Here is a 16,460-nt window from a genome sequence, read left to right as displayed (position 1 = left end):
CGCTTAAGCTGATGTGCGTCCCTGCGGGCGGGAGGCCCCGTGGCTTCCCGAGTCGTGAGGCGGCTGAGCGAGCCGGCCCTGCAGGCCGAGTCGTGTGACCACCGGCCAGAACGGCACAGCCCGCGGGGAGGCGGCGCAGACACGCGGCCGCAGGGCGGACGGCGGCTGTGGTCCCGACAGGAGCCACTGGGGCCCGGAAGACTCACCTGAGTAGTAAAACTGGATCTGGAAGGCAAACAGGAAATCTGAGAAAGACATCAAGCAGTCCATGGCGTCGTCCATGAGCACAATCCTGGAGGGGGGCGCAGAGACAATATGAAAGAGAGTGTGTGTGTGCGCGCGCGTGAGGTGGAGGGGTGTTGCAGTGAGCCGTTCCTGGGGCGCCAGTCTCCCTTGGGACAGCAGACAAGCTCCTCCCTGTCACCGCACTTCGTTAACTGGGCTCTGTCACCAAACTGAACTGAGGGGGGGCAGGCTGCCCCTTCAGTCTCTGTGGCACCAGCAAGTGGATGGAACGTGGGCTGGCAGGGGATGGGGGTGGCAAGGAGGGGCTGCAATTGTAATGCGGCCAAGATTTCTTTTCACATCCTTCAGCAGTAAATCCTTTCATCCTGCAGCGAGGACCATTTAGTTCAGAATAAATACAGCTGATCAGAAAAGGCAAAAAGAACAGCCAAGAGCTTTAAAGGGTCTTGGCAAGTGGCCCCGAGATCTAATGGGCGACCAAGGGCCAGACAGGCCACAGGCACCTCCATCCTGGGGCACAGGCGGCACAGAGGGCCGGGGGTACAGCCTGGGGTCTGCCCTTGAGGGGGTCAAGGGACACGCCCCCTCCAGTGACGTCGGGCGGCCCCTGCTCCTCCATGCTGTCCAGGCTTACAGGGTGACGCCCTCCCGGCTTCTCGCAGGAAGAATACCCCGTGACCACTAGAGGGAGCGGACCAAAAGCCCCTTCATACTCTGCTCAGGGCCTTGCTGGACAGAGGACAGGAAGAGAAGCAAATGAGCACTTGCTGGGCTCCATCCTCGTGCCAGGCAGGGTGCAAACTCATATACTGACGGGCAGCTGGGCCCCCAATCTGTTTCTTTTCTCTTTTTTTCCAGCCACGCGGCACGTGGGAATCTTAGTTCTCTGACCAGGGATGGAACCTGTTCCCCCTGTAGTGGAAGTGCACCACTTCCCCTAACCACCAGAGGGTAGGGAATTCCTACCCTCCTCCCCAATCTGTTTCTGACTGGGCCCTATCTTTCCTTAAACAAACAAACAAAACCCCCCAAGAAACCAACTTATTTTGCTCGTTCATGGACTTTTCGAATTCTCTCTTCACCTCACTGGGTCAGAGTCCCCAGACTGGCAACTGGATCAGCTCCAGAGACTGCAGGCACTTTTCACCTCTGGGGAAGAGGCTGTAGAGATACCATGATGTGGACGATGCCCTGGGAGTGTGCAAGGCAGCTGGCCCGGCTTCAGGTCTCCCCGAAGAGAGAGACGGTTCCTACATCTAGTCTCCAGGTGTAATAATGATAGCAGTGAGAATGGGCAGTACTTACTGAGTCCTTACTTCATGGCAGGAACCTTACCAAGGTATTTGGATGGACCTGTAGTGGTTTAGTCGCTAGGTCATATCCGACTCTTTGAGACCCCGTGGACAGTAGCCTGACAGGCTCCTCTGTCCATGGGATTCTCCAGGCAAGAATACTGGAGTGGGTTGCCATTTCCTTCTCCAAGGGATCATCCCAAACCAGGAATCAAACTGGGTCTCCTGCATTGCAGGCAGATTCTTTACCAACTGAGCTAGGAGGGAAGCCCTGAGTTACAAGGTATTTAACTTATGTTAATTAAATGTTGAGAGTTCCTTGGACAGCAGGGAGATCAAACCAGTCATTTCTAAAGGAAATCAACCCTGAATATTCATTGGAAGGACTGATGCTGAAGCTAAAGTCCTTTGGCCACCTGACACAAAGAGCTGACTCACTGGAAAAGACCCTGTTGCTGGGAAAGACTGAAGGCAGGAGGAGGAGGGGGGGACAAAGGAAGAGATGGTTAGATGGTGTCATCGACTCGATGGACATGAGTTTGCGCAAACTTCAGGAGACAGTGAGACAGGGAAGCCTGGTGTGCTGCAGTCCATGGGGTTGTAAAGAGTTGGACACTGAGCGACGGGACAATAACAAATTTTATCCCACAGCAATCCTGTGAGACAGGTGTTGCGACTATTCCATTTTACAGGTGAAGAGACTAAGTCTCAGAGAACTCAGCTTCATAAGGTCGCACAGCTGGTAAATTTGCTCTCCATGTCATGGACTTGCTTCCTACTAGGTCTCACCACCTCTTTTAAAATAAAGATACAGGTTATGAACAGAGGAGCCTGGCAGGCTACAGTCCATGGGGTCACAGAGTTGGACACGGACTGAGCAACTTCACTTTCTTTCCTTCACAGGATATAAACACCTGCATTTTATTTCTTAGTTTATTATCTGCCTAACTTATCTTTTCTTCTTCTCACCTATATCTTAGGGCCTTAATTGTTTCTCATGTATCTCTTGGGGAAAAAAAAAGCTGCCTCCTCTACCAGAAGACCCTGATGCTGGGAAAGACTGAAGGCGGGAGGAGAAGGGGACGACAGAGAATGAGATGGTTGGATGGCATCACCGACTCAATGGACATGAGTTTGAGTAAACTCCAGGAGTTGGTGGTGGATAGGGAGGTCTGGCATGCTGCAGTTCATGGGGTCACAAAGAGTTGGACACAACTGAGTGACTGAACTGAACTTCCAGAATTCAACATTAAAATTCCCTCCAGAAAAAAAAAATATTCAAGGCCAAAGTGGGAACAAGCAATGCTGCCAATGGCCACAGGAGGGCGCCCTGGTCTTTCTGGCAGAGGCTCCTGGGACCAAGAGCTGAGACTTAGGCCAAGTAGCTGTTCAGTCACCCAGTCGCGTCTGACTCTTTAGGACCCCCAGGCCTCCCTGTCCCTCACCATCTCCTGGAGCTTGCCCGAGTTCATGTCCGTTGCATCGGTGATGCCAAGTATTTACCTCTTTCCTTATAACCTGAGCAGAATGGGCAGGCAAAAGGGATGAGAGAGGACATAAAGCCCAGATTTTGACAATCTGGATGGGGACAGAGGGCCGAGAGAGGTAGAGAGAGGGCAGGGCGAGGGGGCTGGGGGGACAGAGGCACCCCACACTGCACAGGGAGGGTGCATTTTTCCAGAGCCCCAGGAGCAACTCAACGTCCTCCCTTCCCGGGCCCACAGGGGAGGGACAGGCCCCCGAGGAGAGAAGGCAGTGCCCTCTCCCTTCCTGCCCTACTCCCGGGACAGCCAAGAACCAGAATGGCCTGAAGTTAATTACTAGGGAAGAGCGCTGGGCTGAGAACATCCCCAAGCAGGAAACCACGAAGGGGAACCAAAGCCTTTGAAGATGTTACTTGGCTCTTCTTGTTTATCATCAACCTGGGACCTGGTGCTCCTGTTTATAGCAGCTGCCTCCCTTTCCTATTTCTCTTTCTCTCTCTCTCTCTTTTTTTTGGCCATGCTACGGGCATGCGGAACTTCCCCAACCGGGGATCGAACCCATGCCCTCCGCAGTGGAAGCTCGGAGTCTTAACCCCTGGACCATCAGAGAAGTCTGACTATTTCTCTCTTCACCTATTTATTCACTTATTTCATACAGACGGTCCCTAACTTAACGAGAGGTCAGCTTAGGTTTTATGACTTTACGGATGACGGTGTGAAAGTGAGAAGAATTTAGTAAAAACCATGCTTTGAATTTTGACCTTTCCCTGGCCTAGCGATGCAAGGTACGTACTCTCCTGTGACGCTGGGCAGGGGCAGCTCCTAGTCGGCTGTGCAGTCATGAGGGTGGGACATGGACAACCATTCTGTTTTCACTTTGAGTACCGTGTTCAATCAATTACATGTGAGATTCAATACCTTATGAAAAAACAGGCTTTGGGTTAGATGATGTTGTCCAACTGTGGGCTGATGCAAGTGTTCTGAGCATAGCTGAGGTAGGGCTGGGCTAAGATACGATCTCTGGTAGGTCGGATGTAGTCAGTGCATTTTTGACTTGATATTTTCAACTTACAGTAGATTTTATCAGGACATAACCCCCTTGCAAGTCAAGGAAGAGCTGTATTGCAATGTAACTCCAATCCCATAAGACTGATCCTCTAAGAGTGCACAGGGCGGTGCGCTCACAAAGCTGCACAGTCACCAGCCCCGTCTAATTCCAGAAGCAGTCATTCTTGCTGATCCGCCTGCTCCCGGCCACGCCAGGGCTGCCAGGCCAACTGCTGTAAGCATCTCCCGTTCTCAGCCACAGCCAGGACTGTTGGCTGCACAGGGCCCGCCCTTCCAGCCCCAGAACTGGCCGCCACTCTCCATCAGCAGCCATGATTGACTGTGAACACCAGCTCCCTCTTTTGAGGTGGGCAGCTGGGGAAGAGAGAGGGCACAGCCCTCGGAGGTGTCAGGGTGAAGCAGGGCAAGCCCAGCGTGCCCTCTGCTTTGATCCCTGCTCCTCGGTGGGCTGATGCGTGGATGGAGCTAGTTGGGGCAGGCAAGCAGTGCAGGGGCTTTCTCTCTGAGGGACAGGTGGCTGGACCCCGGCAGCACGTGCGCGTAGGACTGAAGTGTTTTCCTGACTGCAAGCAGTGGGCCTGGCTGCCAGAGAACTCAGTTGGGTCTCAGCTGTCATTGACAGCCATGCTCCTCTGCTCAGTCAGAAGCCTGGGAGTCCGCCTGACATCCGGGAAACTCCCTCCCTTGCCCGCCGCGTATCAACCAATCACTCGGTCCAATCAGTCCTGTTCCAGACATTTCTCTGGAATCCGTCTACTCTTCTCCACTTCCACAGCCCCCACTGATGCCACGTCCACCTCCTCTTCCAGGACAACTGGACGGCCTTCTACCTGGTTTCCGGTAACACTTTGCCTCCTTCTAATTGGGTATCCATACTGTGGTCAGAAAGACTTTTTTTAAAAATTTAAATTTATTTATTTTTAAATGAAGGATAATGGCTTTACAATATTGTGTTGGTTTCTGCCAAACATCAACACGAATCAGCCATCAGTTCAGTTCAGTTCAGTTCAGCCACTCAGTCGTGTCTGACACTTTGTGACCCCATGGACTGCAGCACGCCAGGCTTCCCTGTCCATCACCAACTCCCGGAACTTACTCAAACTCATGTCCAGCGTGTCGGTGATGGCAATCCAACCATCTCATCCTCTGTCGTCCCCTTCTCCTCCCGTCTTCAGTCTTTTCCAGCATCAAGGTCTTTTCCAGTGAGTCAGTTCTTCACATCAGGTGGTCAAAGTGTTGGAGTTTGAGCTTCGGCATCAGTCCTTCCAATGAATATTGGGGACTGGTTTCCTTTAGGATGGACTGGCTGGATCTCCTTGCAGTCCAAGGGACTCTCAAGAGTCTCCTCCAGCACCACAGTTAGGTTTACCTATGTCCCCTCCTTCTTGAACTTTCTTCCCACCTCCTTCCCCATCCCACCCCTCTAAGTTGTCACAGAGCCCGGGTTTGAGTTTCCTGAATCATACAGCAACTTCCCGTTGGCTAATGGGCTTCCCTTGTGGCACAGCTGGTAAAGAATCCGCCTGTAATGCGGGAGACCTGGGTTCGATCCCTGGGTTGGAAAGATCCCCTGGAGAAGGGAAAGGCTACCCACTCCAGTGTTCTGGCCTGGAGAGTCCATGGATCATACAGTCCATGGGTCGCGAAGAGTCGGACACGGCTGAGCGCCTTTCACTTTCCCTTTTCGTCCGTTTTACATATGGTAGTATATATGTCTATGGGGTCGCACAGAGTCGGACACGACTGAAGTGACTTAGCATCAGCAGTATATTATGCTTCCATGCTATTCTCTCCATTCACGCACCCTCTCCTCCCTCCCAGAAATACCTTTTAAAAAATGTGCATTTGACTGCTTTACAACTCTGTTTTAAACCCTTTATGGGCTTCCCCTTGTCCTTAGAGCATAGTCTCCCATCTTTATCCTGGCTTATGGGCCTGCATGCCCTGCCCTTGGCCTCCGCTCACCTTTCTGGACTCACAGGAGGCCCCTGTCAGGGTCCCCCACAATGCTCCACAGTCGGGGGGGCGAGGGCACACAGTAGGCCCTCAGCCGGTATTAGCTGAATGAGAGGGAAAGTGTGAATACAAATCTAACAGAGGGTTGGTACCCTTTTCTTTTCTCCTAGCAAGGTGACAGCTGGGCACTACGTTCGGCTCTGGATGGTTTATTTAAGAGGGATGAGCTAGAGTCACAAAATAGGGGATCTGCAAACCAGGATGTCGGGCTAATGACTGCCTTTAGATCTTTTAGTGGGAAGAGAGGATGAAGAGGGAAGTCACATCAGGCCGTGACTCTTGAAAGGCTGCCTCTGAGGGACACGTCACAGGGTTCTGGGAGACTGGCTCCAGAAGACTGGAAGATGCCTGGCTCTGGGATTATGGCTGCTTTGTGAGTGAGTGAGCTGCCTGTTGCTGGAGATATTCAAGCAGAATACTTCCCCAAAGTCTGAGTGGGCTTCTTCTAGCTCTGACAGAGGGCATCCCAAGGGCGGAGGGAACTAACAGCTTCTGGTAACGCTGGTTCTCACTGGGGAAAAGTTTGCTGTTGAAAAACCTCACGAGAAGGTGCTTTTACAAACATTGAATGCCACACCGTCCATCTCCAGACCAGCGCTTTGACCCATCAGAGTCCTGGGCATCTGGCACCGGGATCTCACAGCTGTGGGGAGAGGCAGGCAGGCGGCCGCGGCGCTGTCTCTGCCTTTGGGGACTGTGGTGACCCCAGGCTGCAGGCCCTTCAACCCGCCAACAGCAGCTTCACCCTGAACTTGAACCTGGCCCCACCCCCTTGAGGGTCAGGAGGAGGAGTCTCCTGGCTCCTTCTTGCCGGAGGCCTTCTGCTAACGTGCCAGGCCCTCCTGACACCTGGAGGAGAGGGCCTGCTCCGGCTTTGAAGTGGAGCCAGCAGGGAGATGGAGCCAGCAGGGAGCGGCTGCCAGCGAGGGTCTGTATAGACCCACTGGGTCGGGGAGGGACCCTGGCAGGCTGGGCCTTGGGGCTGGAGAGAGGGGGCTCTGGGGGAGAAGGAGAGGCACTCGGGTTCAGGCTGGCTCTGAGCAGAAACATGTGGAGGGTGGAGCCCAGGGCAGCGGCTGGAATGGAGAAAGAAAAGAGCGCTTGGCAGGGTCTGAGCCCGTCCCGAGGGGGCTGGCTGTTCTCGCCCTCCCATGCTGACTTCCACCAGCTGGGATGGGCTGGCTGGCTGGGCGCTGGGTGGGTGCCAAGGAAGTAACAGTTTTCAGCCTGAATCTGCGACTTGCCAACTTCCTATTCCCCCTTAAAGGTCAGCATCCTTGAGTTGAGTGGCAGATGTATTTAGTTTTTTTTCTGCAGTTCAGTGGGGATCCAATCCCACCCAGCTCTAGAACTCTCTGCCCAAGTTTCCTTTTCTCAGCAAGTCACCTTTTCTCTCGGAGCTTCAGGTTCCTCATCTGTAAAGAGGAGATAATTCTAGTTCCCAATTCACAGGAATCTGGTGAAGAGTCAATATGGCGATATGCTGTGTCTATTCTACTGTTATATATTACTGGTATACATAGTAATCACTCAAAATCAGTGTTAGCTGCCATCCGTAAGCGTGTTCTAGCTGGTTTCAGGTGATGGAAGAGCTCAAAATAGCGAATAAAAATATAGCTCAGAGGAAGTGCAGCCAGCGCCTGATGGGGCACAGGCTCTCAGGCGGAAGCGAGCTATCCTGTTTCAAGGCCACCTTTTGGGGGCGCCGGGGCTGGCGAGAAGCCTCCCATGCCTGCACTTCCTCTGGGAGGTCACATGAGCCATGTCGTTCACGGGTGAAGGTGAAGGGCATCTCCAGGCCTGTCTGGGATCCTGGGACACCTCTGTGGAGTATGCCTTAATGTAAGGGCCATGAGCGAGGGCGAAAACCACAGCCTGGCTGCCTTCTTCAGGTACTGCCACGGTTTCCTGTGACACTTCCTTAGGGCTGCCCGTCCGCGGTGCTGTGATGGAGACCACCTTGTGCTGCATGAGCTGCTTCCAGTCCAGGCCCTCCAAGAAGCGTGGGGTGTCCAGGTCGTGGCTGTCCCCGGGCTCCGGGCTGCACTTCCCGGGGGCCCCAACTGCCCCCTGCCCTGCAGTGCCTGAGAAGCTGGACCCAGAAAGTGTGGGCAGCAGCAACAGTTACAGCCACACAGACTCCAGTAAGGGCTTGCTTGGTCAGCGCCGTGCATCCGTCATTGCATTTTCTTCTCCCGTTAACCCTCTGACGTAAGGTCGATGGGTATCTTCACTGAAAACACAGGGCCTCAGAAACTTGACCAGGGTTTTCAAGCCAGAAGCAAAAGGGATATAATTCAAACACAGGCCTCTCTGACTCTAGTCACCGCTCCTGGGCCAGCTGCAGCTGCTCCAGGTGAGATGTGGCCGTGACACCTTCCGCTGGGGGTGGTGCTGTCCCTTCTCCCTATCTTGTAGAGCCGCGGCCCCTGGGGGGCTGGACTCCGAGGCCTGGACGCTGCTTCTTTCCTGCAGACGCCGTGAAGGCCCCGCCTGGCCACTTTGGCTCCATGATCCTGGTCTCTCCCCAGAAGCCTCATAGCTGGGGCTGCGGGCAACTGTTCCACGCTCTTAAGATCAAACCCACATCCAGTGCATGGCCTGTGATGCCCTCCCTACTCCCCCCAGTACCCCCCCTCCCCCAGCCCCGGCTCCTCAAACTCCAGGCCCCGGCTCCCCTGGGGCACTCAGGTCCTCACTGGCTCCCTTCCGGGTTGCTTACTTGCCCAAGACGGCCTTTCCCTCTCCTTGCTCCCTTCCTAAATCCTGCCCACCCTCTTCCTTTTATTTGTTTTTCTCTTTTTAATATTTTGAATTACGAAAGCATGATAACACATTTACAGGACGCTTGGAAAATACAGATCAAAGTTACATATAGTGTCACTATATATTACAACTACTTTTTAAGTAGATAAATTAAGATTTTTAGTTGGAGTTTCAATATCAAACTCTCAAAATTAATAGAATGAATACAGAAAAGTAGAAGGATGGAGTAGACCTGAAAAGCAACATGGACCAATTTCACATAAAGCTTACATAATTTTCACTTAACAGTAGGGTATAAATTCAAGTTACCATAGATCATAAACTAGGAGACACTGGAGCATATCCAGGGACATAAACCAAGGTGGAAAAACTTCATGGTTTAAAGGTACTGAAATCACACAGAGTGTTCTTTTATCCACACCTTTTTCATTTTAAATACAATATTTAGAACTTCAGAAAATTACACAGAATAACAGAAAAAAACATCTGTGTACCCACTAGCTAACTTCCTCTCCAACCTTCACATTTTCCCATCCTTGCTTCAATGTTTAAAAGCTTTGTGAGTGATTACACGTACTGTTTAGAACACCTGGGCACCCTCCCTCCACCTTCCTCCTCAGAGATCCGGCTGGAACTCCAGGGCTTAGCCTTCATTCATTTGCTGAAACTTGGGCGTGGCATCCCTCCGCGTGCTTTCATACTGCTGTTGACTCACACAAATGTTTACATGCTTAAAGCTTGATAGAACTTTGCTTTGCCTGTTCAAGCTCTATGTCTCCTTCTGTAAGTTGCCATTTTGAGATACATCAATGCTGAGGCATATCCATCTCCCTGTAATCACTTTATTATTTAAGAAAAAACATCTGTTTGGCACAGTAGGACCCCCGTGGTATCAAACCTGTGTCCTTTGCAGTGGAAGGCGGATTCTTAACCTCTGGACCACCAGGGAAGTCCCACCCCCTGCATTCATTTTGGCTGCTGTATAGAATTCCACGGAATGGAGTGAAGACACTTAATCCTTCCTACTGCGTGGCGACAGGCAGAGGGCTTCAGTGGCAGCTATTACAAGTGACGCTGCCTGCCTCCTTAGACTCAGCCACACCTCAGGAACTTTTTTTTTTTTTTACTATTATGTAACTAGTTCCCTGCACATGGCAAATTCAAATTTATTTTGTTTTTCAGAACTTTCTGGAATTTTTTCCCAAACATTTTCTTCTTTTTTTTTTATTTTATTGGAATATAGTTGCTTCACAATGTTGTGTTCGTTTCTTCCGCACAGCAAAGTGAATCAGCTGTATGTATACACATGTGCCCTCTCATTTCTTGAACTTTTTAAGATTTGCCCAAATTGCTTCCAAGTGATTATGCCAGCTTACACTCCCGCTAGCAGAGTGCGCGAGTTCCCACAGTTCCACGTCCTCACCGACACTTGCATTATCTCACTTTAAAATTTTTGCCAATTTGATGACTGTGAGGGGGTATCTCAACTTAATTGGCATTTCCCTGATAACTAGCGAGTTTGGCCATGAAAATTTGCCCGACTGTTTGGTAGGTGTTAGGGTTTTCTCTTCTGTGTATTAGCTCTTCATATCTTTGGACTATTTTTCTACTGAGGTTGTTCATCTTTTTCTTATGTATTTGTAGGAGTTCTTTATAGACAATCTCGAGACTAAAAAAATTCTGTAGACTGATTTGTTGTTAGTTACATAGGTGACAGAAAATCTTCAAGTCTCTGGCTTGTCTCTCAACTTTGTTTATGGTGTCTTGTGTTGGATGGACATTTTTCGCCCTCATCCTCCAGTGGTTGAGGGTCCAGCACTTGCACTGTTGTGGCCCAGGCTGTTTGCCGTCAGGGAGCTCGTGCTTCCCAGCAGATGCTTCTTTCTCTAGAATGTCTGCTCCACGAGGGCAGGGGCTTTGTTTTCTTCACTGCTTTTATCAGCAGCAGGTGATGGCATTCTCCTTCAACACTGGCTGAATGATTGAATAAGTGAATGCAGTTTTGTGGTCAGCTTATCAACCTTGTCCATTGGGGTTGGGCTTAAAGAATTTATGTCTCATTTAAGAATTTTTTAACTACCCGCTGGCAATAAAATATTTTCTTCTAATCTCTTTTAAGAGTATTATAGCTTTGCATTTTACACTTACGTCTATAATCCAGCCTTCCCAGGTGGCAACAGCTGATAAATAATCCACCTGCCAATGCAGGAGACTCGGGTTCAATCTCTGGGTCGGGAAGATCCCTTGGAGGAGGAAATGGCAAACTACTCCAGTATTCTTGCCTGGCAGATTCCATGGACAGAGGAGCCTGGTGGACTACAGTCCATAGGGCAGCAAAAGAGTCGGACAAGACTAATCACACATGCACACGTGGATTTCCTGTAATCTATATGAAACCGACTTTTGCATATGGCCTGAAGTAGTGATCTAATTTTATTTTATCCCAGAGGATAAACGTCAACTGAAAAAACAATGCACGACGTGAGAGTTGTGAGTTAAGTTTTATTTGGGGCAAAATGAGGACCACAGCCTGGAAGCCAGCACCTCAGAGGGCTCAGAGAAACTGCTCTGAAGAGGTAAGGGGAGGCTCAATAGATACTGGTTTTGGTGAAGGGGGAACATGTAGTCAAGCACGCATGTTTGCAGGAAGTTGCTGCTAGTCTTGTGAAGTTTACTGCTAGCCACGAGGAGCAGATGTCTCCATGAATGATTTTAGTGCTTTTCTAGGTATGAGGAGAGGCCAGGATTGGACTCATAAAATCTTTCCTTGAAAATATCTAACTATCTGAAGGCCTGTTCTGCCAGTTTTTCCCAGAACACAGAGTGCCTCATTCCTAATGAACCCCATTCAGGGTGTGCCGAAGGTCAGCTGCTGCAGGGGCTTAATCCTCGTAGAGACAGACGGCAAGTCCCAATTTTTAGTGGGCATTATGATGGCCTTGGGCTTCCCTGGTGGTTCAGACAGTAAAGAATTCACCTGCAATGCAGGAGACCTGGGTTTGATCCCTGGGTTGGGAAGGTCTGCTGGAGAAGGGAACGGCTACCCACTCCAGTATTCTGGCCTGGAGAATTCCACGGATTATATAGTCCATGGAGCCACAAAGAGTCGGACACGACAGTGCCTTTCACTGTTACGATGGCCTTACAATAAGTCTTAGTAGTTGATAGGGCTGAGACTTATTGCAAGACCAACAGGCTTCCCTGGTGGCTCAGGCGGTAAAGAATCCACCTGCAATACGGGAGACCTGGGTTCAATTCCAGGTCTGGGTTGGGAAGATCCCCTGGAGGAGGGCATGGCACTCTAGTATTCTTGCCTGGAGAATCCCATGGACAGAGAAGCCTGGCTCCAGTCCAGGGGGGTCGCAAAGAGGTGGACACGACTGAGCGATGACGGACAGTTGACACGGAGTTGACAGAGCAAGTTCACTTCTTACGGATCCTTCAGGTCCCCGATTCAACCTCTGTCTTATGGACGAGCTTCTCCTAATTTACCTGGTTAGGCTGCGTAACCTGCTTATGCGTCCCTGTGGCACTTAGCTCTTCATTTATTTAATGTCTGCTGCCCTATCAGTTGGCAAGTTCCTCGAGGGCTGGAACCACATCTGTCTGGCTCACTGTCATAGCACCTCCAAAGGCACGATGACTGGTACATAACAGGCACTCAATAAATACTTGGTAAATGGAAGGACGCAGAGAGAAAGGATATTCCGTTTGGGTGAAAGACCTTTGGGACAACAGCAGCACTGTCAGATGGCAGGTCAGACCTGGGGAGGAGATCTATGCAGGATGGCACTGCAGACAAGAGGCATAAAGAAAGACATTCTAGATTTTTTAGGAGTCTATATGCTTTCAAAGCGCTGTATGTATTCAGCACATAAACATGACAGAAGAGCTCTTCCTATTAAACATATATTACTGACTAGGAAATTTGGCTTTCCGAGAGGGAGTAGTGAGTTAAATACGATTTCAGATGACAAGAGTGAGAAGGAAACGCAATTCCTTTGAATGCAATCAGTTCTAAAATGGCAGAATGAGGTGGGCATACGAAGCTGTAAAGTGGTTCCCAGACAGTGGTCCCACCCGTGAGCATCACCTGAGAGCCTCTGAGAAACAGGAATTCCTGAGCCCCATCTCAGACCCCCCAAACTCTGAGGACGGGGCCTGGGCCATCTGTAGTTTAATAAGGTCTGCGGGTGAGTCTGACGCACTCTCAAGTTGGAGAACCACTGCTTTAAATCTCCACTCTTGGGGTGAGGCTTTCCACCCGTGTCATGTGAGCCCTGGATGGGTTACAGGTGTGAGGGTTCCCCTGGCCCAGGGGGCTAACCACAGGCAGTCTTGTCTTTACCCTATTTTTTGTTACATATTATTTTCTGAGTGTTGTGAAGGGGAAGAAGGCCAGATAGCAGTGCCTTAGGGAACCCAGGAACTTCTCACTTATTTAATTTTTACATCAAAGTACAGTTCATTTCCAACATTGTGCTCATTTCTGCTGTACAGCAGGGTGATTCAGTTATACACACATATATTCTCCTTTTAATATTCTTTTCCATTATGGTTTATCCCTGGAGACTGGATACGGCTCTCTGCGCTATACAGTAGAACCCTGTTTATGCATTCTGTATGTAATAGTTTGCATCTGCTAACCCCAAACTCTCAGTCTATCCCTTCCCACTGGCAACTGCAAGTCTGTTCTCTATGTCTGGCTTCTCACTGATTTTTTAAAAAAAGTCTGGTAATAATAATACCAACATTATTTTAACAGCAAGAAAATATTATTTATTTAATGTCCATAATGTGCTAAGCAATTTACGTATATATATTTTTGTTGAAATCTTACAGCCACCCTATACTTTAATTATTAGCCTCATTTTACAGACAAGGCAAACAGAGCTTAGAGAAGTTAAGAGAGATCCTCACCGTCATGCAGTCAGCAGGCAGAGGTGGTGTGGACACTCAGGTCTTTCTAATCCTGTGATGCCTGCGCTCTTAGAGGTCAGGGTTAACACCACTGCTTCGAACATTTTTGCTCTATGTCAGGCATCGTTTTAATCACGGGATACGCGGCTTCAATTATTACAGCTATGATTATTCCCGCTTTACAGATGAGGAAACTGAGGCTCAAAGAAATTACTTTCCCCAGGATATAAGCTGGAACCAGGATTTGAACTCAAGAGCTTCTGGCTTGAATCTCCCTGGTGGTTCAGTGGTTAAGAATCTGCCTGCCATTGTGTTCAGAGCAAAGCCCAGACTGCCTGAACACAACAGCCAGGCACTGGGATGCCAGAAACCTGCGCTGGATGGATACAAGCTGACCAGTCGGAAGACTCCTGATTCTAAGTGTTTGTAATTTCTATATTCTTCTGGCTTTTCTGAAATTTCTTGGATTTCTTTACTGCACATGTGTTGTTCTTACAAATTAAAAGGGAAAGGATGAAAGAAGCAAAAAAAAAAAAAAGAAGAATTTGCCTGCCAATGCAGGGGACACAGGTTCGATCCCTGGTCCGAGAAGATTCTGCAACCCTCAGGGCACCTAAGCCCTTGCGCCAGCTACTACTATTGACCCCGTGAGCGTCAACTACCGAAGCCCAAGAGCCCGCGCTCTGCAACGAGAGAAGCCACCGCAAAGAGAAGCCCGCGCACTGCACCTAGAGAGTGGCCTCTGCTCGATGCAACTAGAGAAAGCCCACACGCAGCAGCCAAAATACATACATAAATAAAAAGGCCCTTCCCTGAAGGTGGGGCGAGGTGGTATGAAAATACCATCAAAAGTGGCCTCTCACTTGTTAAAAAAAGAAAAAAGAAGTTTGGCTCTAGTTAAATGCTTTTAACCATCAGGAAAGCCACCCAGTCCATGGAGGATGGAGATGAAGATGCTATGGTGACCGTTTAGGGACATGGTAACTTAACGACCTCCACTCTGCAGGAGAGGGGCATGGGGCGGGGCTCTGGCTGGCGCTGTCAGGGGGTGTGCTGGCTCTTCCCCAGCCGGGTTGCCGGCTCACACCTGCCGCCCCAGGCCTGGCCGAGGTGCTGCTGTCAGCTGGGTGCACTGGGATGCTCCCACTCGGCAGGCTCTGGTGCACAGCTGCTTGTGGGCCACATTCCTCTGCGCACACATCATCAGGGGCCGCAGCCTGCGCCCACGGCCTGTCCCCACCTCGGGGCCATGAATACCGTCCTCCAGCCATGGCCACTGCCCTGGGGGGGCCTTGCCCCCCGCCCCCTGCTGGCAGTTTTGGTCGGAAGCTGGGGCTCGCGTGTGAGGAAGCTGGGATCCTGACCTTCGGGACGGGATGGGAAGAGCTCAGACAGTCAGAGGGGCACATTCTGGGATGGATATGATTTTTCCACACATGCAAGCAGCAGCTGGAGTGGGGTGGGGAGAGAATGGAGCTGGGGAGGCGGGGCTGACACTGAAGCTTGCGTCCTGAAGTCATCTCTGATTTTGTAGCCCGTCTCCTGACGCTTGCCCTGAGCCCTCCTGCTGTTGATCCTGGCGTCCCCAGCATCCCTTCACACTCCTGGCCACCATGCGGCCCCCCTGCTCAAATGGAAAGGGCTGAAGTCCCGAAGAACAAGTGTGTTTTCTGGTGGTGGCGGTGATGGGGAGGGGCGGTAAGCTTCTGACCACAGCTAGGGGAAGGTCGCTCCAGAAGCCCCTGGATATCAGTACTTGTAAGAATCTGTGGATTTTAGAGGGTTCTGTTCCTTCTAGTCTAACCTTGCAGTGCTTTCTACCTCAGGTTGTTTGGAAGCATCTGGGAGGTGGGTGGGGCCGAAGACCACACAGAAGGTTCGCCCTTGGGCCCACCCGCTACCCTTCAGGTGCGGGAAAGGGGGACAGCAGCTGCTGTGGAGTGACAGGGACCAAGGCGACGTGTCACAGAGTGACGGCAGGCTGTGATCGGCACCCAGGCGGTCCTCTTCTAAATCAGACGTCAGACTCCTTGGGGCGGGGGCTGGGTACAGGAACTATAATCTTATTCGTCACTGCACCCCCAGTGTGCATATTAGACCCTGGCACAAAACTGGCACTCAATAAATAGTTGATGAGCGACTGGTCTGGTGGTCCAGTGGTTAAGACTTCACCTTCAAGTGCGCGTTCGATCCCTGCTCGGGGACCTAAGGTCCCACATGCCTTGGGGCCAAAAAGTCAAAACATAACACAGAAGCAATAGTGTAACAAATTCAGTAAAAACTTAAAAAAAAAATGGTCCGCACAAGAAACCTTTAAAAAATATTTGATAAGAGGAAATAGTGACACCTGCTATGACGCGGCTGAACCTTGAAAACATCAGGCTAAGTGAAAGAAACCAGTCACAATGGACCGTGTATCGTGTGATTCCATTTATTTTAAGTGTTGGAACAGGCACACTTACAGAGACAGAGGGTAGTTGCCAAGGGCAAGGGAGGATGGGTGGGGGATGAGGGAGCAGTGGCTGAGAGCAGCAGGGTTTCTTTTGGGGGTCATTTGACTGAACTGAACTGAACTGAAGATGCTCTAAAATGGATTGTGGTGATGTGAATGGTCGACCCTTGAACAACCTGGGTTTCAACTGCGCAGGCTCACTTATACGTGGATTTT

The 16,460-nt window shown here is 50.5% G+C and overlaps 1 protein-coding gene across 3 annotated transcripts in view; it reads right to left on the bottom strand.

Annotated features, from left to right (window-relative positions):
* CSTPP1 (centriolar satellite-associated tubulin polyglutamylase complex regulator 1) overlaps positions 1–16,460 on the bottom strand; it is a 202,451-nt gene that overhangs the window by 7,277 nt on the left and 178,714 nt on the right. For all 3 annotated transcript variants that reach the window (XM_055423988.2, XM_055423987.2, XM_055423986.2), the window contains exon 5: positions 207–292. In XM_055423988.2, coding sequence (XP_055279963.2) covers positions 207–292 — 86 coding nt within the window. The remainder of the gene's footprint in view (positions 1–206; positions 293–16,460) is intronic.

Source organism: Moschus berezovskii, chromosome 14 (genome assembly GCF_049115385.1).
Source record: "Moschus berezovskii isolate FMDL1 chromosome 14, NW_MosBer_1.0, whole genome shotgun sequence".
Classification (NCBI taxonomy): Eukaryota; Metazoa; Chordata; class Mammalia; order Artiodactyla; family Moschidae; genus Moschus; species Moschus berezovskii.
This window is presented reverse-complemented; position numbering and strand designations above follow the sequence as displayed.